Source organism: Melopsittacus undulatus, chromosome 8, assembly GCF_012275295.1.
Source record: "Melopsittacus undulatus isolate bMelUnd1 chromosome 8, bMelUnd1.mat.Z, whole genome shotgun sequence".
In the NCBI taxonomy this organism is placed as follows: Eukaryota; Metazoa; Chordata; class Aves; order Psittaciformes; family Psittaculidae; genus Melopsittacus; species Melopsittacus undulatus.
The window spans coordinates 25,736,547-25,764,404 of NC_047534.1; the positions used below are offsets into that span (position 1 = coordinate 25,736,547).

The following is a 27,858-nucleotide window of genomic DNA, read 5'->3' on the forward strand; positions in this document are numbered from 1 at the left end:
TGACAGTTTGGATCCCAGTTAATATTTAACAGAGAACTTTAAACTGTATTAAGCAAGCCTGAACAAAATTTGCAATCCAGCAAAGACTGAACAATTTCATAGACAGAAAATAGAGTAATTTTCATTCCTGCTATTTGGTACTAAATGAAATGTCTTGCCTAGATATAAATCATGTCCTATTTGCATTATAATTAAACTACGTGACACTTCCTGTGAATAATGAAAGAACTTCAGGGTGCAGCATTTTGGCCCTTTTGAGAAGCAGATGGAAGCAAGGTGCTCAGAGAAAGACAACTGAAGGAACTCAGAACAAATGGTAAAGTTACAGAAAGTGTGAAATTATGGTAACAGCTCTGATCAGCCCCAAATAGCCTATCATTACAAAGATATATTTCCGTGTATTAGTACTTCTAATAAAAAAGAAATTTCTACCCGGAAATTAGCTTAAGGTTAAACCTTTGTTTTAAAGACTGTTCCATCTATGCCTCACTCCTTCAGCTCCAACAGCAGCAAACTAATCCACCTACAAACAAAGAAGGATGCTTTGGAATAACAAGGAACATCCTTGCGCTCCTTCCCCAGCCCAATGAAATTAAAAACAAGCAAGAAGGAAAGCACTGTAGTGCTCAAGTCCTGCTGCTGGCTGTACCACTGATCTGCTGGGTAACAATGAACATACTGAGTTATTGGCACTTATATCCCTGAAGATATTTGGAAATGGGGAGAGGCAGAGACAGGCTGCAAATGGAAGCATCACCCTCAGTCCTCAGGTAGCACATGAGTGACAGGGAGAGACGAGCAGTGAGAGAATGGATGTGTAACCACTGCTGGATTAAGCAACTATTGCTCCTGGAGGCCATCAGAATCACCTAACCACTCTCCTAGGAAAATATGTCCATGTTATTACCCTGGGCAAAACAATTGTCACTGGTTTCTGCAGGGTGGAACACCAACATCAGAAGACCTTACAAGAGACCCTCCTGCAGACCCCTCCCTGGGAGCAGAGAGATGTACAATGCCTCAAGCACTTCCAAACTTTTAGGTTAACACCACTATCACCCACTCTGCAAGCCGTGTGTACCCATGACCAGAAATAGTCATCCTAATGTCTCCAACCAAAACCAGCAGCTACTCTTGGGTGTGTTTTGTCAAGAGTTGAGCTTCAAAGGGGGATTCCTGGAGCACTCTGGGATAGTGTGGTGGTTCTCAGTAAACTTATTTTGGGGTCTTCATTACAATAGCTTTGGCATTAAGTCAGTGCAGGGCTAGGCATCACAAGGCAGATAAATCAGATACATATAGAAGCAGAACTTGTAGTCTCCAGGACATTTCACCCATGAAACAGGGTGTTAGCAGACATCTAATTACAGAACTTAATGAGGGACTGCACAGTAGGACATCCAACTTTTACTTTGTCAAAGCTCCATTACAAGTGACTACATTGCCTTGGAGACCCAGGCTTTTCCAACTACACCATCTCAGGATACTCACCCATGAGAATGGAATAACTGTATCCTTAAAGTTCCTGGAAGTCTATGGATTAAAAATAAAAAGGACGCAAAAGCAGTACAACTGGTACAACTTTGGAAAGCACCACCAATCCCTGGGAATATTTGAATCTCATTCTGAAGGAAGGGAAAGGCCAAAAAGGCTCATTTAATAGAAACAGAATGAAAACTAATAATATAAAGTGCCACGCTATTCTGCTTGAGAGCCCAGTAAGAGGCATTTCTGCTGTAAGATGGGAAGTTATCAGTGAGAAATAACTGGGGATGATAAAGACCATATTAATCAACCAGATCACAGGATAAGAAGGATTAGGTTTGTGGAAAATGGCAAAAGCTATCTAGGATTTATCAACAGAAGCATTTGTAATGGAAACACACAAGTATTAATGCCATAAACCAAGGCATAGTGACACCTCAGTAGACGGTGTTTTCAACTCTGCTCACAAACCCCAAACAAAATAACCCTAAACACAGCCCCTAGCACATACAAGTGAACTGATAATCTATCTTCCAAAATGTAGTGTTCCTTAGTTGTTTCACGCACACATTCAAAGCCAAGAGGGGCAATTACTCTGTTGTGTGAACAAATAATAAAAGCATATGTTTTTATTTAAGACAAATAATGACAAGTGGCAGACCACCAATGCAAGTATTAACTGTCAGGAGTGAGTCTAGGCTGCAAATACTGAAAGTTTCCTAGCCAGAGGATATGCGATGCCTGCAATATCTTTGGAATATCCTTGAAAGCTGAGTGGCAAGTCATTTACCTTCTTTTTTTCTTTTCTTAAAAAAAATAATTAATTTTCAGACTAATCCATAAAGAGGATTATGTGACAACCAACCATGGTAAGGAGAAACTAAGATTATCTGAAGCCCCCTTTATGTGGTATAAAATGCTAGAGACTATTATTTTTTTAATAATAATTATAATATATGATAAAATCCTGAAGAAAACAGCACCGTTTCTTCTTCATAATGCCAGACACCACAGGGCAAACCCTGTGATCTATATTCCCTTCTCTCTGTGAACAGAACTTTCCCCACCCCCATTATAATTTTGTTCTGGAAGCTGCCCAGAACCAACCATCACACACTGAGAACACTTGTTGATTCCTAGACCAGCCTAAGAGCACTCTGAATACAAACCATGGGTTTCTTTGAGACAGGAAAAGACAGGAGGGATTGAGGAAAGGAAAGCTATTGATGCTTCCTACGTACTTTTCCAAAATGTTTGTTACATTTGCAAGTTCCACAACATACCTGGGAATTGGCCAGGTCTGTCTATATCTAAATCACAGAACTTACAAGTAACCAGCTTCTCCTGCACATCAGACCCAATAGATTGCAAAAGCTAATTTAAAAACATTACAATTTCCTGTTCAAATGTGCAATTAAGAAGAGAAATGAAGATTGAGATTAGCAATGGCAGAAGATCTCTAAACTTTATATTACACAATTAACATGTTAAGTAGAGTGGGTCAAAACAACCAGATTTTTACTTGCTTGCAATACTGGGAAGTGAAACAATGGTGCTTCAGGTCAAATAATGCCTCTTTTAGTTTTTAGCATTACTTTAGTGTTTTCAAGGGTTTGTAAAAGCTATTTCACACTTAAAACTGGAAACATTTACAAGGGTTTTCAATGCTGCTCTTAAGCTTACAAACAGATACAAAAGTATATTGGACTTTTACACCTGGAATAGCCATACATGAAATCGTGCTATGTTGTTAATTATGTTTTTTATATGTGTGCAGAGAAAATAAACATAATTCTGGTAAATTTGAACAGTTCATTTAACCAAACACAGTCCCTATGACTATAAAAATAAATGGAAGTTAAAGGCTCAGGGTTCCAAATTACCATCTCGCAGTGTTTGTTACGAGTACTGCTAAGCAGTAATGTCATACAGGAATGTTCTGACTTAGCAGAAATGGGTAAATAATGCAGCCAATTTTCAGGAAATTAATAGAGATGACACAGAGGTGAGTCGTCATGCTCAGGCTGTTCTACTTTGAACACTGATGCTCTCCCAACTCCTTTTCCCCAAGCACTCTTGCAAGAAGAGCTATATAGCAGAACAAGACTTGGAGCAGATCATGACCTGAGTATGATGTGACACCAAATTAAATCAAAGCCATCACCACCTTGGAAGGAACAGACAGAAGTACTGTGGATCCCTCCCTTCTGTTCAGCACCATTGACAGGGTCTGAGTTGCAGGAATATGTCCCCCAAAGAGCAGGCACAGCCCCAATGGCACCTCAAAGCAGAATCGGGCAGTCTCAGGCACAAAGCTTTGGTTAGTCAGTGGCTCTGCACAAAGTGACATTTCTGTTGAAATTTCAAGTTAAAAATATGCAGATAACATACTAAACAGTGACAAAATGTATTTGCCAAGTCTCTACTATTATTAGTACACTTCATATCCTATCATTGAGCTAAGCTTCCTGTGTTGACCATGATTTTCCAAGGCAGTGCTTGTGCCAGTTCTCCAGCACTGGAGTGGATGGGGTTTGAACTGAGCTATTACCGATTCGCCCACTCCAAACGTGACCCTCCGGGTTGTTTCTTCTGCACCTTGTCCATCCTGAGCTGCTCCCACTGATCCGTCTTTCAAAAGGTCAGAAAAACATACTGAATGTAAAACTGCACATGTCCTGTAAGGCAGTACATTTTGTACCATTTCTTTAGCTCTCCTGGTGCTCAAGTGGTTTGTTTAGATTTCACCAGACTGAAAGGTCTCCCAAAAATAGAAAAAAATCAGAGTTTCAGAGCAAAGGTTGAATCACCCTGTGTTCTGTGCTTCTGGGTGAGAAAACTATGCAAAACCAATTCCCTCCATGCCTGCCATGAACAAGTACAATAGTAATAACTTAGTAATAACATTTTAGATTCAGAAATACTCTAATTCAAAGGACCAGAAGAAATTATCTCATATTCTGGAGATGACACCTGGCTTTTGATTAGCACAGCCAACACTCCTGCTCTGTATCCTTACTAGAAACACCAAATAATCTGACAAAGCACTGGAACAGGTTGCCCAGGGGGGTTGTGGAGTCTCCTACATTAGGGATATTCAAGGCCTGCCTGGACAAGTTCCTGTGTGATGTACTCGAGGTTACCCTGCTCCTGAAGGGGGGTTGGACTAGATGATCTTTCGAGGTCCCTTCCAACCATTGGGATTCTGTGATTCTGTGATTCCGTGATTGGATACATACCTGTGTATGGTATGTATACCTGCCTGTGGGGGTTTGTAGAGAGAGATTCAAGTTTAAGTCTTCCATAAATCTGAGATTATTCTCCTTCCTACAAATATATATATAGATGCTGATACAGTAATTTGGCATCGCAAAATACAGCCTTCTTTTCTTTGGAATCCATCTGGAATGCTAATCAACAAGGAAGACAGTGCTCTCTGACACTCAATAAATCTACAGATCTCCTTGATATGGCTATCCTTTTTCGTTATCTCCCTGTGACATGGTCTCAGAACCACACGAGGAAAGATCAACAGACAACCCTGGGGCAGCCAGGGAAAGTGACCATCATCTTGTTTTCAGCAAAGGATCAAAGCAGGCTTTGAGAAAACTAACTCTGGCTTTCATTTTCTCATAGAAGAAATACATTTGTTTCCCAGTATGTTTGAGCAGCAGGAGATCTATGAACAACCAAAATAATATGTACCTCAAGCTCAAAGGAGCTATCATTTATTTTAGTCACAGAGCACAAGAATCTGCCTTCATAAAGTGGCCTCTTTCCACCCTTCCCCAGACAGGCTACTTGCTGCATTTTAAGAACAGACACAAAAACCCACACGGAGGATCGTACCTAATTATTGTTTGTTGAAGTGAATGCAGCATTCCCTGAGCATTACATGGATCTGAAACAATCTAAGCCTCTAGTTCAGCTGTTAAAAACATTTAAGTTAATGTCTCCTTTCCTTTTTCCCTTTCTCCTATGCTGATTCTGTAAAATGACACAAATGCCAAATAAATGTTGACTGCAGAGTTTAGTAAGTAAAGGGCAGAGGAGATGGCTAGAAGAATCAAAAATAACTTTTATGCCCTGACTTACCAAGAATGTGGCACACACAGAAGCAAGCAAAAAGATCAGTAAATAAGTCATCATCGCAACATGTTTAATCCAGACTCAAGTAGGCTCCACTACAGTTGAAAGTTGTCAGTCAGAGAGTGCTTAAAACTGATGAGGCTGCCTCCTGTTATGAGTTACACGCCAACAGATTTAATTCCCTTTTCTGTACCTGGAGAAAACATCTCTCTCAGTTATGCTTTGTGCATATCAGTCTTTTCACACCAAGACAACAGCCTGCAGGAGAGTGAGCCACAATGAAGACAAAGCCACAATGTTCTCATCAGCACCATGAAGAGCCATGTCCAACACTATTAACAATCTCCTTTCAGCAGAAAGAACAATTTCAAGGAGCAGCCATGAAATTCACTATTTCCAGTGGCACAAACACCATGCTCTCTTGTAGAAGCTGATTTATGAGATGCTCTATTTCCAGATATGCCCTCCAAAATCTAACGCAAAGTCTGCAGTACAAAGACATAGGATAGAAGCTCAGAGACCTCTGTTGCTAAAGCAAATGGCACAGTCGCTTTTCAATTATGGGACCATTTTTCACCTTCTATATCCAGGGGAAAGATGGAGGAGGCAAAAAACCAAAAAATATATGACTTAATGCTATTATATGTCAAGAGCAAATTATGTTGAGTAAGAAAGTCTGTCAAACCAGCTTGAAGCTAACGAAAAGACTCATCACAAGAAATACACAGCTTTTCCTTTCCAAACCTTGAACACGCATTGCAGAAATGTCTTCAGCATCATATTTCCCCCTTGTTTTCAGTGCAATGAGTAATGTGGGTAGTGGAATACATGAGCCTAAAGTTACACAAAGATATATACGCAGGAAACTGGTGGCTTTCATTCTGAGATTATTTCCTATGACATGGCATTCTTGCCACCTTCATTATTTATATACTTGTGATCTAAGCAGATTTCAGTAATAAAGACACCACAAAAAAAGACAAATTGCAGACAAGGATTAGATCTACCTCTCAGTTAGGGACCCATGAAAATCACATTCAATAACAGGAATTGCATTACAGTGTAAACAATATTTAACTCAGGTGAAATGAATACAGCAGAAAATGACTGCATTAAATGAAGATGACAGGGTGGAAATGGTTCTATACATATATAGCTCTATAATATATTCACAGCCAGCAGCATTAGGACAGTTCCACACCAGTGGACAATTTCTCATTTTTAAACTTCTTTGCTAAACCAAATAATTACATCTACTCCTTGATTTTTAGGAAAAAAACTTCTCTTTTAAAATATTAAGAAGCTGTTGTTTATCCCAAATTCTAAATTACAGTAAGAAGGCAAATATAGGGTGGTTGGGGTTCTTTAAAATCCAAATTATTTTCACAGTATTATTCACTTCATAATTCTTACATGGTTGCAATGCACATTTACAGTCTAAAGCCAAATCTGCAGTACATAATTTCTACAGTTTATAAATCCTCACATCTAAAAATGAGTGCCCTCAGCATCACTGCTCAGAGCAAAGGAACAATGAAATCAAAAGCTTGATCTAGGAAGCACCACAATGACAGCATTATCTGCTACATTATCTGCCTACATGACCACGTAATCTAACAAAAGAGACAACAGTAAAAAATAATAATTTTTAGAATCTCGCAATTCAAGAACATCTTCTTTTTATCACTCAGTTACTGTGCTCCAAGCATTCCAGACACCCTCCCTCAGCTACAAAGAAAAGAAACATAAATGTACCAAATGTATATTTAGCCATTCATACAATCATCTAAAGGGATTTTATATTCTCATTATCCACATCTGGCTAAAATAACAAATCATAAAATCTTAGAATGGTTTGGGTTGGAAGGGACCTTAAAGCTCATCCAGTTCCAAGCCCCTGCCATGGGCAGGGATACATTCTGCTAGACCAGGTTACTCCAAGCCCCATCCAACCTGGCCTTGAACACTGACAGGGATGGGGCAGCCACAGCTTCTCTGGGCACCCTGTGCCAGGGCCTCACCACACTCACAGGGAAGAAATTACTCCTAAAATCTAATATCAGTCTCCTCTTGTCATGGTTTAAGCTCAGCCAGCAACCCAGAACTACACAGCCGCTCTCTCACTCTCCTCCTTTCCTCCCCCCGCTCCCAGAGGGATGGGGAGAAGAATTGAAAGAATGTAAATCCCATGGGCTGAGACAAGAACACTCCAGTAACTAAGGTATAACACAAACCACTACTGCTACCACCAATAATAATAATGAGAAGGGAAATAACAAGGGGAGAGAATACAGCTGCTCACCACCCACTGACTGATACCCAGCCTGACCCAAACAGTGATCTAGCCCTGCCAGGTAACTGCCCCCAGTTTATATACTGGGCATGATGTGCTGTGGTATGGAATACTCCTTTGGCTAGTTTGGGTCAGGTGTCCTCTCTCTGCTTCCTCCAAGCTTCCCCTCCTCCCTGGCGGAGCATGAGACTCACAAAGTCCTTGGTCAGAGTAAAAATTACTGAGCAGCAACTGAAAACATTGGTGTTATCAGTGCTGTTCCCATGCTGAAAGTCAAAAACGCAGCACTGAACCAGCTACTAAGACTGGGAAAAATGACTGCTACTGCTGAACACAGAGTCCGTGACTCCCTGTAGACGCAGGAGTCACGGACAATGTGGAAACGATCAATGTGATCAAGCAGTTGCCAAAGTTTATTTGGATGCAGTGCTTTTTTTATACCCTTACATTATGTAACAGCCTCGGATAGCAAGATATGATTGGTTAATCTAGAGGTTATTACAGTTTACAGAGCTAAACTAATACTTATGTCATAATTGTGGCTAATTAGCCTGTTCTAGAAGATACACTGGTGAACTACAACCTTGGCGGAAACCAACATCCGCATGTCCTTGGTGAAGAGTTACAGAGATACATCATGAATAACAAGACAACTGGCCTTGGCTATGTTGGCCAGAGATACAGAGGATCATAGGTCTGGTTACTAGCATCCTTACTGGAAAATTACAGATACACTGAGGTTTAGGGTACTGGGATCGCTCACCGGGTGGCCCTGGTCCTTTAGGAACCCCACAACACCCCTCTTTCAGTTTAAAACCATTCACCCTTGTCCTGTCACTAAAATCATGAAGAGAAGGTTAAGTAGATAACTAGAAACTGTTTTGCACCATATTAGCATGTTATTTTCCTGTGGAGATGACTTTACAGCTATGAAGGTGCTGTTAGAGAAACAATGTTTTGGTAAAGTGCCACAGGGCTTGGGAAAATCATGACACCAACATTGCAACTAAGGGTGCTGCATCTGGGACTGGGAGACGCAGAATGGCCAGATGAAAAACACCATGAGCTCTCCTTTCCTCACTTTACTTAATGGTGCAGCCCTTACGTCCTTTGCCAGCCATCCTCTCCCACCTCCATCACTCTAAACATCTAGACATGCACAAAGTTACACTGCAGATAAAATTCAGAACTAGAATCATGAAAACAGGACTTTTACTCCACTTCATCAATGTATAAGAATCCCTCCCTATGAAGGCTACTCTGACTCACCTGCATAATTCTGCAGAACTAGGATAAGTTGTTTGAGCACAAAACACACAAGAAAAGACACATCAGAAGTGGGTAACTCCATGGTATTTTGTTTCTACTGATCTCCATAGAGCAAACATATGCAAAAATCACAAATTATGGTTTAGAATTAGTAAAGTACAACTTAGACACAGAAATCCTTGTTTTCTGAAAACAAGCAATGACCTGCACCCCACAGTACACATATAATCCTACATTAGTCTTCAAAGCATATTTTAGCAGTATTTATATTTACACTGAATTTAGATTAGATTATCTCACTTTCAAATTAATTTCTGGAAGTAACAGAATGCTCATAACAACACTGGGTATTTCTGAAAGTGAAGTAGAAAAAAAATAAATCAGAATTCATGAATACTATGATTATGTGCCAACATTTACAAGCAATTTTTGCACTCCTTTCTCAGGAGTTCTTTAAAGACATATCACTTCTGTCAAATACAAGCTGTATTAGACATATATTACATAGCCACAAAATATATAGGTGCAGTTAAAGGGGTTGCTTGTGTTTCTCCTTCTGAAAGAACCATGTACAGCCAAATCAGCCCTTAATAACAGACTAATCTATTCACCTTTCCAGCACAAACTTGTTCTTTAAGGAGGCTTTACCTTGGCTTTTATCAACACAAAGAAATGGAAAATCTTCTGCCTGGCTGTCATAAGACATCTGTGTCCTTGAAGATGCCCTTGCCACATTCTCAGCATCTTTACTCATGGAAAGGAACCCAAGACTTGGGATGACTTTATAAGAGGTCTTTGTTCATCCCTTGCCTTAAAATGAGTGTGCCTGGTGTCTTAGGGGAACAGCTGCAGGAAATTTCAGAATATAGCTGATTAAGCTATTAATGTTTAATAGCTCAGTAAACTGTCATCTCCACCCTTTTTATACAACAAATTCATTAGCAGTTGTTTCCAAAAAGGGAATAATCCGTATGTCCGTAAACTGTCATGGTCCTTCATAGCAGTGGTATTTCATATAATACCACAAAAAGATGCTATTTAAACGAACAACATGACAATCGAGTTACATCATTATGCCTGAGCTGCTCAAAACTGTAATTTGTAGGTATATTGCTTGAAATTTACAACTTGTCAATGTAATTTTCCCCTTTGTAGGCCCTAAATGGGATTATAAACAGACTATATAGTCATATCTTATGCAATGCACTTCATAAAATATGTTTTATGCTAATTCCTCAATCAACTTTCACCAATGTCAAGGGTGTGTTCCCCCCCACCCCATGCTGTAGAAATAAACTAACAACAGTCCAAACATATTTAAAACAGGTATTGCTTTTCTATGTAATCTAGTAAAAAGATGCTCTGTGCTAAGTAAGCTTCTGCCACCTTACTTGTGGCAGCATTCCCAAACAGTACAAATATTAACATAATGTGCCAATATATATGATATACACAAGACAGAGACTGGAATTAGAGCCTCCATTCTTACATCTACATCGTGCTTACTTTCCTCAAGAAGCATTGCTCATGTTCGCTGTGAGCGTGATCTGGTACGTCAGAACACCAACATAATAGGGTGTTTGTTCTCTCTTTACATTTATATGTGAAACACTTTACAAGACTCTACACAACTTTTTTCCAGTAAAGTTTAAAATTCATCCAGCCAAAATACCCAGAGCCATTAAGAAAAGGTATTCAGTGTCTCCTAGTTCCATCTATTCATTCATCCTAACAATTGGAACTATGAAGATCAAACAATAGCTTCGTCCTGAGTCCAGAAATTTAGAATAATCTACTAACCCAGGAAGGAGTCAAGCATAATTCTTAAATGGTACACTAATTGTTTAAAACAAAAAACAAACCACAACACTGTAATATACCCCAATATTTATAAAGCTTGATGTTTACAATATCAGGTACATGATTTGTAGATTTGGAATAAAAGGTTACTTTCAAAATGTTGTTATGAATGCATATTACAACTTGATATTCCTTCAATTAATCATGTTTTGGATTAATTTATCCTTGGCCAGCATTTTCAGCCACCTGCTCTTACACTGAGTTGTATTTTATACCATTACAAGACAAATGAAATCAATATAACTCCTTACAGCGTCAGACAACTGAGTGGGCTAAAGGCTGACCAAGCCCTTCACGACTCCATCAGCTAAATTAAGTTTCTATACAATCCCTTTTCACGAAATATAATAGGTCAAGATTCTCAGCCTGATCCAATACAACTCACAGTATAAACACAAAAGTTATGGGAACCAGAAAGCCTGTAAGACTACATGCTCACAAAATATTTGGGGTTTTACATTACGGTTCAGACATAGTCTGCCCTTGAGCTGAGGTATCTTGTTTGATGTATATTCAAATGTGATGTATTCTAATAGTGAAAATAAGAAAAATTAAGGAGTTGCCTCCTGGTTTGGTTGGACCCTTTTCTTCATGTCTCAAAAATACCATTTTTCCCTCAATGGAAAACTGACATCTGCTGTTGCTATGCAGTTTACGAAATCTGATGGTTTTAGCTTTTACTGACACAAAATTCTTCCCTTAATTCTTTCCTAATTTCATTTCTCTATTTGGCTTAGAAAAAGCTGTCCATGCCCTTTAAGTCTAGTGTTAATATACAGTAATGCAAAGAGTAAAACATGAAATCTATAAATGTGAATAAACCATACATAACCTTCTTCAGCTAGATTGGATTTAGCATTCATGAAGAATCACATTAAATGCAATGAAGTGAGGTGTCTTCTACAAGACCCAACAGAGTAGCAGTGTCAGCTGCATTAGTTTTTCAATTTTCGATGTTCCTTTTCCCTGAAAGAATTTCCTCCAGAGGAGCTACTGCAATTTCTTTTTAGTGAATCAGTTCACTGTTGGAACTATTCAGCAAATGGACAACGAGACCAATTTCATTTTACTGATTGCAGCAAGAAGATATAATAATGGATTTAACACAGCAGTTAATTTATTTAACACCCAAGTAAGGAGACTATTTCTGGTAATGTAAGAACCTACAACTTTTGACAGAGATATCTCTTTCTGTAGTGGCTGGACAAGTGAGCAGTAGACTACCTCCTGCTTGTGTAATTTTGTATTTAATTCTCTTTACATCTGTAAACTATGTATCATAAGGGATCTGAAAAAATCCCCCATGGTCAAATCAACTGAGGCAGACATTAGATATCAGGAAATTATGGTCATTATTGATCAGATTCTGCATCCCCAGTGTCCATCTACACATGCAACTTACTTTCATCTTCTTCAGTAATGAATCCACCTAATAAAGCCTGCTGAGAAATTTTGGGGGGAGGAGATAAAGAATAAATCAAAGCTCTCTTCAAAAAGAAACATATGACTCAGTCATCTCAAAGGGAGGACTTAGGAACAGCTGGGCATTATCACATGTACATGACTCCTTAGCGTATAAAAGATTAATGGCACTGCTGAGGGAGTTGTTATCCTTATCAGCACACACACCTCACAAACTGCATCAGCTGTGAACTCTCAGGTATGAATTAAATCGCTAGTTTCTCCATGCAGTTAATGGAAAGAATTGAAAAATTCTGTGCTGGACATTCCAAGGGTGAGAAACAAAACAATTAAAGGTGGGGGCAGAAAGATGGAACTTTCATTGCCTGCTAAAGCCTATCCCAAAAAGGAGCTTCCATTAACCATAGGATTCACAGTCTGCCTGCGCTGTAACAGACACAAAAAAATTCCTGTGTGGTATGCAGAGGGGTTTTCCCTGGTTTTAATTCATACTGGACGGACTGATGGGGTCTCCAGAGACAGGGCTATCCCCTGAGGTGGAGAGGACAGCTCTTGGAGAAAGAGACAGAATGAGTACTTGGCAGAAAAAAACAAACTGTCCTGTTAATTATTCCTGCAGGGCCTGACACAGCTCACGAGACATTCTTCACTCAGTCTATGGTAAAGAGAAAAAAAACTCAAACCAAACGGAAACCAGGGAAATCACTCCATCTCCTCCTATGAAATGTAATCACAAAGAATTGCCAGAAACAACATTTTCCTTACATAAACCATTACTGATAGTGAAACATCTCTGCCATATTACAGTACCTACTGCCTGTTCTTCAAACCATCAAATGGGAATCTATGAGGTCTTTGTTGGAATTCAGTCTGCATAAGTGTTCATTAAGCAAGTAAAATACATGTCCTGGCAAGTCAGATACATACATTCTGTTCTGAATGATGAACAGCAGACCAGTTTCAAAAGTTTTGTGACACTGAACAAAAGAACCAACCTTCTCCTCATGCCTACAAATCTATTTCATTTCTGAGACTGAAAATCTTCATTGGTTTTCAAGGTCAGTGCCTCAACTGCAAAAGCATGGACAAATCCATCCTGGCTCTTGTTAAAATACTAACTTGGAGATTGTCATGGTTTAAGCCCAGCCAGCAACCCAGAACCACACAGCCACTCTCTCACTCCCCTTCTTCCTCCCGCCGCTCCCAGAGGGATGGTGAGGATAATCAAAAGAATGTAACTCCTACGGGTTAAGACAAGAACACTCCAGTAACTAAGGTATAACACAAACCACTACTGCTACCACCAATAATAATAATGAGAAGGGAAATAACAAGGGGAGGGAATACAGCTGCTCACCACCCACCGACCGATACCCAGCCTCACCCAAACAGTGATCTAGCCCTGCCAGGTAACTGCCCCCAGTTTATATACTGGGCATGATGTGCTGTGGTATGGAATACTCCTTTGGCTAGTTTGGGTCAGGTGTCCTCTCTCTGCTTCCTCCAAGCTTCCACCCCTCCCTGGCGGAGCATGAGACTCACAAAGTCCTTGGTCAGAGTAAAAATTACTGAGCAGCAACTGAAAACATTGGTGTTATCAGTGCTGTTCCCATGCTGAAAGTCAAAAACGCAGCACTGAACCAGCTACTAAGACTGGGAAAAATGACTGCTACTGCTGAACCCAGAACAGAGATGAGAACAACCCTATCAAACCTTCCTTAAACTGAGGAGCACTTACAACCCATGTCAGCAACAAACCAGTAGGTTATTATAAGGAAATCAGGTAGCTGCAGCACATGTGAGGGCGATGCATGGAATTCTAATCAGGGTTCAAGTGCCCCTGAGTGCCCCTTCACTTAGCTCACAGAGCCCCACTGCCTACCAGTGTACAAGAAGAAGACATGGTAAGTGTGCAAGAACCCGTAGCTGGCCTTGGTGAACAGTGCTATCCAGATCAGAGATATCACTACTTCCAAACAGTGCGATGAGAAGGACAGTGGATGAGCTGAGCTCACCCTCACATACCTCCATGCTTGTACTCCACTTGAGAGCCATTCCCATTTAAAATCATGCAATTGCCAACAAAAGCTGTAAAGATCTGTAACCCATCACAGAAATGTGGCCATCTATGAAGTTAAGACATTCCATGCTGGCCAGACAGCTATTTCACATGAGCAGTTGCTCTGACTAACACTGCTAAAGAAAGCAGAATGTAATTATCTGAGCTAAAACAGATACAGGTTCAACTGGACCTTTAATGACAAGTGTTTAGGGCTTTCATTTCATGTTTCATTCAAAAGATAAATGAGTACTATTCCACAGATTAGACTGTCAGTGTACAGAGAGTATCTCTTAAGAAAAAATATCAAATAAGAAAGAGGGTTTTACCCATTTGTATAACAACTACACCATTTATGTTTGTCTCTGTAATGACTGATCTACTCAGTAGATTACATGTTGAAAGAAATAATTCAGATGTTATATAGCTTAACTAATAGAAAATTCCAGCTACTGAACTGCCTGAGTTGCTAAATCAGAAGTTCTCATTTTAAAAGAAAAAAAAATGATTGATGCATTTAGGAAGATATCTATTTCTGTAAATGTGAAGGACTGAAGTGATTTTTATCATAACATAAAATGTTTGAAAATAATTTTGACACAGAGTACCTTGAGGTTGAGCATAATTATTATTTTAAAGCTGCTTCAATCATAAGGGAACTAGCAAAGAAAACATTCAGCCAGAACAACCCAAGTTATTTTAATGCCTCTTATGTACCTTAAGTTAAGCACAATGTAATTTTAACATCTTGCATATTCTTTCTCTGGAACTACAAGAACAAAAGCTTAAGAAAAGCAAATGGAATCTGTACTGTGAGTTAATGAGCCCTGAATTTGGAATAGGCTTTCTATTTCCTAGGAGACAGATTCAGAGGCATTGTTCACACCCAAAAGGCATTACTCAATTGATTTTTGGGGATTTCCCCAGGCATGATATGCTGGATTATCCAAGAAAAAGTTCACTGTGAAGGGGGGAGTCTTCGGGTACATCATGTACTTTCTTCAAGTAGAACAGGAACACCACTATCAAACAGACTACGGGCAATAAAAATGTTTCACCTGATAAAGAAAAAGCCTTGCAAGGGGAAAACAAAGTTTATAAGCTTCCATACCAGCAAAATTTGCAATTTAATTTCTTCTCTGTACAGGCACCTGAGTACAATCCTGTCATGGTTTAAGCCCAGACAGTAACTTGGGACCATGCAGCCCTTGGCTCACTCCCCTAACCCCCTTCTCCTCTCCCTGCTCCCAGAGGGATGGGGAGAAGAATCAAAAGAATGTAACTCCCACAGGTTGAGATAAGAACAGTCCAGTAACTAAGGTATAACACAAACCACTGCTGCTGCCACCAATAATAATAATGAGAAGGGAAATAACAAGGGGAGGGAATACAGCTGCTCACCACCCACTGACTGATACCCAGCCTGACCCGAGCAGTGATCTAGCCCTTCCAGGTAACTGCCCCCACTTTATATACCAGGCATGATGTGCTGTGGTATGGAATACCCCTTTGGTTAGTTTGGGTCAGGTGTCCCGTCTCTGCTTTCTCCTGGCTTCTCCTGCTCCCTGGCAGAGCATGAGACTCAACAAGATTGGCAACATAAAGGTGAATTATTTTGGCCTGGTGGGCCCATGACACTTCAGGCCATCAAACATACAGATGGGCTCGTGATTGAGGGGTGGGCTTAACAATGGACACTATTGCCCAGGTTATTCACAACTGTGAAACATGTGCTGCAATTAAGCAAGCCAAATGGTTAAAACCTCTTTGGTATGGAAGACGATGGCTGAAGTACAAATATGGGGAGGCCTGGCAGACTGACTGTTATCACACTCCCACCAACCTGCCAAGGCAACTGCCATGTGCTTACCATGGTGGAAGCAACCACTGGATGGCTGGAAACATGTGCTGTGCCCCACGCCACTGCCCAGAACACTATCCTGGGCCTTGAGAAACAGATTTTGTGGCGACATGGCACCACAGAGAGGATTGAGTCAGACAATGGGACTCATTTCCAGAACAACCTTATAGACATTTGGGCCAAAGAGCATGGCATCACATTCCCTACCATGCACCAGCCTCTGGGAAAACTGAACTGTGCAATGGGCTGTTAAAAACTACACTGAGAGCAACGGGTGGGAGAACTTTCAAGCACTGGGATGCACACTTACCAAAGGCCACCTGGTTGGTCAACACCAGAGGATCTGCCAACAGGGCTGGCCCAGCCCAGTCAGAACTTTTATGTACTGTAGAAGGGGATAAACTTCCTGCAGTGCACACAAAGAATTTGCTGGGGAAGACAGCCTGGGTTATTCCTGCTTCAGGTAAAGGCAAACCCACTTGTGGGATTGCTTTTGCTCAGGGACATGGATACACTTGGGTAATGCGGGAAGATGGGGAAGTCTGATGTGTACCTCAAGAGGATTTGATTTTAGGGTAAAACAGCCAATGAACTCCATTATATGCTACTGCCTGCTACGTAGCACTTTTATAGCCCACCAACTAGATGCCTTCAAGCCACCAGCAACTGGCCCTGACTTCCCAAGAATGGACTTTGATGAAACCAGATGAGCTCAGCAGTAACCAGACGGGTTCCACAGTGTCACCAGCAGGCAACAATCCAACACTGCACACTGTCTCTCCTGCTCTGCAAGACTGTTACAAGAGATGGAGCCTGATATCATGGACCACATGAACTCAGCAGCTTTATAGGGATTGGTCCAAGCACTAAGCATGATATATCTCCTTCTGTTGGTGTGGGTGTATATATACATATATGAGACAAAAGTGATGGTATATTGAAATATGTGGGATCTGAGCATGACATGAATGGTATGGAATAAGGGGTGGATACTGTCCTCCGTTCAGCAGTAGCAATCATTTTTCTCCTTAGTAGCTGGTGCAGTGCTGTGTTTTGACTTTCAGCTTGGGAACAACGCTGATAACACTGATGTTTTTTAGTTGCTCAGTAATCTTTACTCTGACCAAGGACATTTTGAGTCTCGTGCTCTGCCACGGAGCAGGAGAAGCCAGGAGGAAACAGAGGGAGGACACCTGACCCAAACTAACATTCTCTTTGAAGGTGGTGGATGGTGTTGAACAGGGCTCTGTAAGCATAGGCCAAGCTGCAGCATGTTGCCATGATTTGTCCCTCTCTGGTGTGGCTAGAATGACAACACAACTCATTTAAGTGTTTTACTATTTTTTCTGGATTTTGCACTTGTTCAATGGCGAAGTTCCAAAGCATGGGAGGGGCCCACTGGCCTAGATACTTGCCCATGCTATTCCACACACCTTGGCACTCATGACTGTTCAGCCTCAGGGAAAATCTCTTGGTCCTCCTATATCGTCATCTAACCCTAGACAAGATCCAAACCTGACTCTGCTTAACTTTTGAGACCAGAGAAAATGGTTGTTGGTAAAACACACTCTATGTGTGCCAACATGGTGATTCCCATCACAGTCAGCAGGCAGGTCTGAAGGGTACCCAAAGGCCATTCAAAACCTTCAGAACTCTCAAATGATGCTGCAAATAGTCTGGTGGGGGAGCTGGGAATGTAACGGAATGTCTCCTTCATAGGTTGACCACTCAAGGAGGAAAAAGAAATGTGTAATTGTTTAAACACTTCCATTATATACCTCCCATAGTATAGAGGTGATGACCACATTGGGAACTCAAGCCAGACTAGTTTCATAAGAGTCTATTGTATTAGAAGTCATTACCATGAAGTACGGTGAACCAAGAACCTTAACCCAAGCCCCACAGCTGATAAACACTAAACCAGCAAATATCGGCTGTAAGGTACGACATGCTGAAACTCTGAGATCAAGCAGCTCTGAGATTTGCTTCCTCCTGGCTTCTCCTCCTCCCTGGCAGAGCATGAGACTCAAAAAGTCCTTGGTCAGAGTAAATATTACTGAGCAGCAACTAAAAACATCAGTGTTATCAGCGCTGTTCCCAGGCTGAAAGTCAAAAACACAGCACTGCACCAGCTACTAAGAAGGACAAAAATGACTGCTACTGCTGAACCCAGGACAAATACTAAAGAAAAACCTGTTCTGAACATCTCAACTTTTATTTCTAGGACATCAGCAGATTTAACTATTCATGGCAGGTTCGCCCATACAGAGCAGGCTATTAATAAGAAAAAGTAAGGTGGCAAAGAGCTCATGAAACTCAGTATTGTCCCTTCAATACTGCCTGTAGTTGGACAGACTAAGCTAGTTTTCATTTAATATTTAGCTAGTCCGCTTTCTGTTCTGGTATTCCTCTGAATCATTCTCGTTTTCACTGCTGTAGGCATCTGCGTGGAAGAACCAGAAAAGGGAGTCGGAATGTCCTGGCAAACTAGGTTATAAAATCAGCATTACCACACTGCACTCAAAGCAGAATTGTTGTGGTCTTTTAATTAATCATAGTGAAATGAGATGTGGCTTGTTGTTAATTCATCGTGAAGTAGGTATTTGAAAGCAACTGTCTTTTCTGTACAGCTCACATCAGAAGAAACGCTTTGTATATGGAAACTTTTTAGTTGCAAATGGAAATTCCATTTATGCATCAATAGATAGATTTGATCAAATATAAACATTCGCTCACATTTTGAGTACTTTGTAGTTCTGCATTTTCTTTAATGCATTCATCAAACAAAGTGATTCTGCCACTTGAAACAAGGTGAAATCCCACTGCCTGGCTCCTTAGGATCCAAGAGAAAACTGAAGCAGAAAGGACTGCGCAGGTCTGGGAGATGTTCCTGGTGAGGACCTTGAAGAACGCTACATCAGGGACCTAGCACTTTTGAGAAAGAGCCAAAGTGTTGTGACCTCCGCCTGGGGAAGAATTCCAGCCCCACAGTGTGACCTGTCTCTAAACATGATGTTCCTCCTAGAGTTCATCATTAGAACTTATGGATGAATAAACACATAAACACATGCTTTGTGTGCAGCAGTAACCAAAACAACCAGGAACAAACCAACCTCCCTTTCCAGCAGTGATTTATGGGTGCTAAGCAGAGAGCGAAGAGAGGCCCTAACATGTTTTCCCCTGTTTAACCAGCACAGCTTATCGTCCTCTCAGCTGGCAAACCTGTCTTAAACAAAAAGGCAAACAGAACTCAAAGTAAAACAGAAACAGCTGTTTCACATATTCTCACTCCTCTTTCCAGCTGCAATTGTGTTATGGTTTAAGCCCAGTCGGTAACTCAGAACCACACAGCTGCTTGCTCATTCCCCTCTTTCTGCCCCCTGCCCCTGGAGAGATGGGGAGGAGAACTGAAAGAATGTAAATCCCATGGGCTGAGACAAGAACAGTCCAGTAACTAAGGTATAACACAAACCATTACTACTATCACCAATAATAACAATGATAAGGGAAATAACAAGGGGAGAGAATACAACCGCTCACCACCTGCTGACAGATACCCAGCCCAAACTGGGCAGTGGTCTGGGTCTTCTGGGTAACTCACCCCAGTTTCTATACTGGGCATAATGTGCTGTGGTATAGAATACCCCTTTGGTTAGTTTGGGTCAGGTGTCCTGTCTCTGCTTCCTCCTGGCTTCCCGTGCCCCTCACCACTGGCAGAGCATGTGACTGAAAAGTCCTTGATCAGGGTAAGCATTACTTAGCAGCAACTAGAACATCGGTGTGTTAACAACATTGCTCTCAGACTAAAGTCAAAAACACAGCACTGCATCAGCTACTAAGAAGGAGAAAAATAGCTGCTACTGCTGAACCCTGGACAAATTGCTGTTGTCCAAGTTTTTCCCCTTAAATATGCTATTCCAGAGGTGCTACCACCATTACTGATGGGCTCAGCCTTGGCCAATGGCAGGTTGATCTCAGAGCCGGTGGCACTGGCTCAATCTGACAGAGGGCAAGCTTCTGGCAGCTTCTTACAGAGGCCACCCCTGTAGCCACCCCTGCTACCAAAACCTTGCCAGGCAAACCCAACAGATACGACCACCAGTCATACAAATAATAGAATGTTAGACTATTAGAACCATTTGTTAACTGGGACGACAAGATGTCACTCAGTTAACATGAGAGATTAATATAGTAGGCATTCCTCTCATTACAAACAAAAATACATAGATCCAGACACCTGAACATAACAAATAAACCAATACATAAAAATATCCCTTGGGGAAAAAAAAATCAAGCTAAAAAACCCAGAAAAACAGTACCTCTTCATGTTTTTCCTGGCTTTTAAACCTGAACTTTTACAGTACATGAGGCAGTGTAGGCACCACAAGAATGAGTCCAGTCTCTTCATGCAATGGTCAGCTGGGAGTGAATGGTGCTCCCAGTCTGGGAGACTTCTCTTTGGCTTGGCAGTGTGAGATAGAACATGTTTTTTTTTTTTCCAGTGAATTACTTGTGATTTCCAGACAGATGTCCCCTTAATCTTCAGAGATGGTCTTCATCAGATGTTTCTAGTAGATATTCTTTGACCTATCCCCTGACATCTTTACCAACGACAGCTTTGCTTCTTCCATCCCATTAAGATATCACCCCTTGCCATGTTGTGATAAGCACCACTGGGGCAAATGCTGCAAACGGCAGCAAATGGAGCAGAGTGACCTCAGTCCCGCAGAGCATCTGCCTTCCCTGGAGCTGTCACTCCCTCAGGAGCCACATCCTTCATCAGCCACAACCACTGTTTTCTGCAATAAGCTGAGCATAATTTACGTCACCCCTCTTATCTCATACTGTGCTGGCTTTGCTCACCTTGAAATGAGAGGCTTTAGAAAGGATCTCATACAAAGCCTTGTGCCCACAACTGGTTGTTTCCCAACATAAACCTTGCTTTTGCATTTTACAGATGATCTTGGATAGAGCCAGGTAGGGAGCTTTGACATTTAGCTTCCCAGACTCAGTGAAACACCTCTTGTTCTGCTTTGCTTTTTGTCTGTTTAGTTATTTTAAGACAGGTTCCTTAACTGAAGTCTCTTTGATAGCTACACACCTAAAGATTGATCCAGATCAGGAATCAAAGAAATAGCACACAGAAATGCAGTTCTCACTTCTTGTTTTTTCTGCCTCTAGGGTCCAAAGGAATACACACTGTAGGGAGTTTTACCCAAAGGACTGCAGCAAAAAAATGTATTCCAGAGGAAACAATTTAAGAGACAAGGACACAGAGAAGTGCGCAGCTTCTGAGACAACTGCAGGTATTGCCAACAGCTATGAAACAAATCAGCCAAAGACTTCCTCATTTTCATGACATACATGACACTTCCATGTGCAAGATATAAGCACAGCAACATTTCATTCCACACCTGGAGAATCAATGTCTGCACTGAAGAATCCCCATGTCACTAACACAATACTGCAAGCGTTGACTGATTGATCAATTCATTTCCCCACTCACTGTTTTATTATTGGGATTCAAAGCACATTTCTCTGTCACGGTACCTACTGAAAAATGACCTCTCATCCCTATGTCAAATAATCTTTTGCACACACAGTCCAAACCAATACAAAAACATAACCCCAGGATTTAGCACATCCTGATGTTTCACTGCCATATCTTACCCTTGCTTCTGTTTGCAGTCAGCAGATAACTTTGACAGCATTCCACCACTCAGTGAGAAAACTTCATCACTCAGGGAGCTCCGGCCTACACAATGTCCTTCTAATCTACCAAAAAAGTATCTCCCATTCACTGTGTACCAACTCAGAGTAGCTGTCAGGAGGCAGGTGAGCAACAATGTGGTGTGACTGTTCTGAACCCCTTTTGGAGGTGATGTTCCACCACTGCCAAAAGCCCTCCTGTAGCTTCTGGAACAATACTGCACTTGATTTTATTTGCCACTCTTTGGGAACCCTCTGTTTCAAACCCTTCTGCTGTTTCCCGCTGATTGCCCAAGTTACCATTTGTACAGACACTGTGACTTGACTCCCTTACCACTGGTCACCATCCCAGAGCTGCAGAGAAGCTGGTCTGCATTTCCTAGGCCCAGCACAGGACTCCACCACATGCAGGCAGGTGTTCAAGGAATGCCAAGGTATTTCTAGGCACTCAATCATCTGCTTAGCCCTGCTGCTGATATCATATACTGTCCTGCCTGTCTCACCCTCACCACTTCATCAGTGGTTGTAGTAACTAACAGCCCACAGATATAGAATAATGGTGACTCCTGTCTACAAAACCAGCATGAGAACTCCACTCATGAGATGTGAACTCACTCACGAGATGTGCAGCTCATCCACAGAGAGGGGAAACACAGCTCAAGGAATAATGGGATTTATTTTTTTACTCATGTTGTAGAACGATGAACTAGAGAAAACATCACTGGACAGAAAATTAGGGCATTTGAGTCTAGGCTGCCAACAAATCTCACAGAGTAGCGTGTCTGCATTCCTCTCTGCACACCAAACTCTGCCTCAGAAGCCTTTAACAGGGATCCCTGCCAAGGATGCACCTGGGCTTAAGCCAACAGTGTTCCATACGGTTAAGGATGCACATCTCCAGCTCAGCAGCTAAGCACATATGTATTGGAACCATACAGCAAAAACTCTTAACACAAAAACTTTTCAGCACAGGTACCACAACTGTGTCAAATATCAGCTATCAAACTGTGTCGAATGGTAATGACCCTAGAGATCACTGCAGCCCTGGAAAGCTAAACACAACACAAATGAACAAAAAACTGATCCCAAGATGGAATCAGATCCTCAATAGAAAAATGACAACAATTATGTAAGAAGCAGCAAGCACATACTTAAAGAGACAGCATTACAGGGACTGAATGGAAGAAGGAATTGGTTGCCAGTATTTCTGGATATTAATTTGCAATTCACCTGCAAAAAGAAAAGGCAACCCCACGACTGTTATGCTGCATTCTCATTTCAGGCAAAGCAAGTGGCAAGAGGTTATTCTTAGCAGCACATTGAATTCTGTATTTATTTTCTGTACATGTGCACATTCTGTACATAGCCTTAAAACTGTATTTTAATTTCACCTGAGAAAATTACGAACATAACTCCTGTCCTTCCCAAATCTCTCTGAATTTTGAATTAATCTGATACCATCATTTTGACCAGGAAGAAACGACGAGTAACAGATGATTCATATTCAGTAGTAAACTCACCTGCTTTTCAACATTCTAATTACTGGGCCATTTTACCCTTTCCATGATGCTGAAGCCAATTTGGGTCACACTGTTTTGAGCTAGTGACAAGTCCTTTCAGCTCACACAAATAATGTGTAAGGAACTGTTGTGTTGCCAGTCTGAAGGGCATTTTTAAATGCACTGTGGCAAACAGAATACATTACCAAAATACGTCATTTTCCTTCTGGTACACAACAGTTCACCATGAGCTTTCATCAGGCAAGACTTTACAGTAACATTTAAGTTTTGATTTAAAGTGAACCACCCACCATTTCACTGGCTTCAGTCTATGTCAATGATCAATGGGGTGCTACCAAATGTTAAATATAACAAAGTGCTTATTTCTAACATTACAGACAACAGGAAACAAACAAACAAACAAGCAAACGTGGGATCTGAATACTTCAGATGCCTTCCAAAAGCTGTAGTGAGGCTATGAAGGAAGTCTTTACTGAACTGTTTCTTCCTCTTCCTGACATACTGGAGGAGTGGGCACGGAAGCAAAGGGAAGCCTGTTTCAAAGGTGGTTCATCACCTTCCTACTCTGAACATTTAGTTTTTCCAGAACATGCACCTTCAGAAAAGCTGAAGCTGTTCTCACATAGATCTGATATGCACTTAGACACTGAAATATGCATACAACATAAGGTCTACCTGCTGAGTTTTCAAACCCTCCAACACAACTAAAGCATGATAATTTCCTATATGAAAAGCCTTGTTCATTCTCAAGCCAGTTTGCACAGCAGATTTCTCAAAGTTACCAGCATTAGTCTGACTTGTAGCAACACTGGTAAATCCTGTACATCTTCAAAGGAAAAAAAACCCAAACTGGCTTATGTTGTATAGATTTTATACAAAGAAGCTGGCGCCTTCTGACAGCTGCCTTTAAATTTCTTGATATACTGAGTACCATGCCTGCCAGGTTTCCTTTACTTGGTGTGCTAACTCATATTTTAGATCAAACCAATACAAAAGACATGAAAACATTGGAGTCAACATATATGAAAAACACAGGAGTCAACAATGGTTATGTCATCCATTTATCAATTTTAAACTATCACTCCAACAGTGTAAAGTCTCTGTGTTCTAGTTATGAAAGTCTTTTTACAGCCACAAGAAAAAAAAGGGATAGTTCTAAGATCCCTAGTGAAAGAAACAGGGAGTTTTGCTGAGAGCTGGCTTAAAGCTGGGCACCTTTGGGCTGTGCAGGCACTGGTTTTGCAGTACTTACTGCTGCATGTCAGGAGGCTTGGGAGCTTTTTATCTTTTTTAAAAAAACATAACCCAAAGGCTATAGGCAAAAAACCCAAACAAACCAAAAGCAACTCCAAAAAGCAGCACTTGAATTCATTCACAACAATAAGAAGATATAAATAATAATAAGAAACAACGCTGAAAACTAGAAACTATGGGATTTTAGTGTGCAGTGATTTGAGTGCACCCATAAAAAGTGTTACCAGTTTTCAGAAACTGCTCTAAGAAGATTTGTTGTCAACTGGGCTGAAGTTACTTTGCATTACAGTAGAATAGCTGTGCATTGAACAGACACTGCTACACAAGTTATTGAATTATCTCTGGATGACAAATGGTTCCAGTGTCTTAACTGATCCTTTTAACAGTTATTTCTTGGTTTCTTCTTTTAAATTCCTTTAAAACCCCCATCAATTATAATTTCATCCATACAACATCACATAACCTGCATTAACAATCCACTTGACCTCTACCAGTAAAGGCAAGTGCAAAAGGTAACTAATAGGCAATGCAAGAAACTCTATCATTGTGTTATTTAGGTGAAATACAACCTCAATAAATACCAACAAAAATGAAATCCCAAATCTGCTAGACAAGAGAATCTAATAAGAGTTCTACATGGAATTCTGGTAGATCCCTTCTTTCTCATTTAGGTAGACAAGGAACCAGGACTCCATGAAGCAAACAACATGGTGGGGCTGGGAAGCTGTCAAAAGCAAATCTTGAAACAGGAAAAATCTGGAAGAAGGCATAACCAAATCCTTGCTAGTGAGATATACTGGAACTGCCCGAGTGATTCTATGAAAATTGGTGGCCTCAGTAAGTTAGAAACAAATCAAACCTCAAGAATTCCATAACTTCAGGTGAAAACGAGCATCCAAATTCTGCTCTAGTTTGCGTAACAGATTCAGAAAAAGCACAAGTTAACCTTTATGATGCACCACAGGAAATACATGGAAAACCAGGTATTTTTCACTAGCCATCTTCTCTAATTAACTGGAAGTGTAAATTAGAAGCAGAAGCAGATACATCTCTGATTATCTAAAACTTTCCATGTTTAAGTCTAGCTTTAGAAAAAGGCAGCTATGGAACAGTCATGTCTTCAATGAAGACAAACTATCCAGCAGAATGAAGGAATGGAAAGCAATTATTTCCTAATGCAGCAGAACCTTATTTCTCATTAAGAAGAAAATGTGTTCCAGTAAAGCTTTACCTTTCTCACAATGACTTCCTGTGAATCCAGGAGGGCAGAGACATTTGTTAGGGGCTACACAAGTTCCACCATATCTGCACCCTTCTTCACAGAAAGCTGAAAAATAAAAGGAATATGTGGGTACTACTTAATTATTTTTTTATTAATTCTACATTTGCAAGGTACCAAGAAAAACCTCTAAGTTCTGAGCAATTAACAGAACTCAACACATTAAAATTCAGTCCACCTGCAAACACAAAGTAACTCACTTAAATGACATGAGAAAAAAATCTCAGATTAGACCGCAGGCAAACCTCCTCACCAATAAAAGATTAATGACCATCTGGAAGGAGAAGAGAGGGAAAAAGACAATGTAAGACTTTAATAGGGCTCATCTTCTTTTAATTATACCCAGTGTGAGTCTTACAATTAAAATGCTCTGTGATCCACAAAAATCAGGCTGGTCAGATGGCATGAACTACTTTGCTCCTCGATTCTACTGAATATATGTTACTGAAATATCTGTAAACACATAATATTTTCCTGTTTTTTTCTGCTTTTTAAGTGCAAAGTATATTTTGTAGAATCAAGAAATGAGATAGGGTTAGGCTCACAACTGGAAGCAGAGATGGGCTAAACCACAATGCCTTTACTGAGGTGTGATCCTTGACAGAGCAATACACAAGTACTTCAGAGGTGTATTTGTCCAATAACTGGATTTGAAACAACTGATGGGTCTTGTGTCTTTTCTGGTGAGCACTGTGTGGTATTCCTTTCTCCTAGAGGCACTGGCAGAAGCCCATTAACTGTGCAAGAAGTGTGCTTGCAGCTTAACGGGATTCTGTTTTCTTCCCTTTTGTTGTGTGTGTGTGCAAGTAGCAGAACTAAGGTAACAGAAGGAAAGGAGACAGCAAGCACCAGGACATAATCCATTTTGTACTGTTAACTCACCTAATGCCTGCATTAAGACCAAGGGCAGGCCCACAACACACTCCCCACTCCCTCCTAGGTATTTATTGAACTTCACAAGTTACTCAGTGCATTTGACTGCGCTCATGAAGGAAGTTACAATTAATATTTAAACAGCAGCTCTTTGCATCTAAGCTAATACCAGAATTGCAAAGTGTTTCCTGCAAGCTAAAATCACAGATGGAGTGTTGGCAAAGAGATGTTACAAATGCTATGAAAAGGCTTGAAGTACTAGATAACAGAAGAAATGTTTAAGATTTATTTTCCAGTGCACTAAAAAGAAAAATAAAGCTAAGAAAGAGCTAAGCATTAAAAAGAATCTTTTGCAATTGTTAACCACTTAGAGGCAAAACAAGCCTCATCTCATATCTTTTGACTGAGCCGACAGACAGATCTCTCTTAATGTAAATATGTAATTCATAGGATATCATACTGCTTTATGGAGGATAACACAGGGAGAAGAATGCTAAAGTGGTTTACAGAAGATGGGAGAAGAACATCATATGCATCCCTGCAACTGGTGTAAGGCAGTTGTGTGGTCCTTGCTCACTAACACTTCCCGCTCATCAGTGCACATACTCCATATGGGAACCTTCTGAAATATACCCAGTGTGAAACCAGCTGGTTTCTACTACATAGGAAAAAGAGAAATATGGTTTCAAAGTAGCATTTTTTGATATTTTTGCATATAAATATTTGTAGAAAACTATAGCTGCGCAAAAAGCTAAAAGTAGCAATAAGAAATACAACTGGAAAATATAAGAAAAAACATTACGAGGCTCAAAATTATTCTCTCTGGAACTGTTGAAAAAATGTCTGCTCATTTCTAGCCCCAGCATTCTCAGAAGGTGCAAGTTA

At 40.6% G+C, this 27,858-nt stretch overlaps 1 protein-coding gene across 1 annotated transcript in view; it reads right to left on the reverse strand.

Annotated features, from left to right (window-relative positions):
* The window catches only part of NELL1 (neural EGFL like 1), a 298,976-nt gene that overhangs the window by 42,502 nt on the left and 228,616 nt on the right, over positions 1-27,858 (reverse strand). Inside the window, exon 15 of the mRNA XM_034065392.1 lies at positions 26,053-26,148. Within this exon, the coding sequence (XP_033921283.1) occupies positions 26,053-26,148 (96 nt within the window). The remainder of the gene's footprint in view (positions 1-26,052; positions 26,149-27,858) is intronic.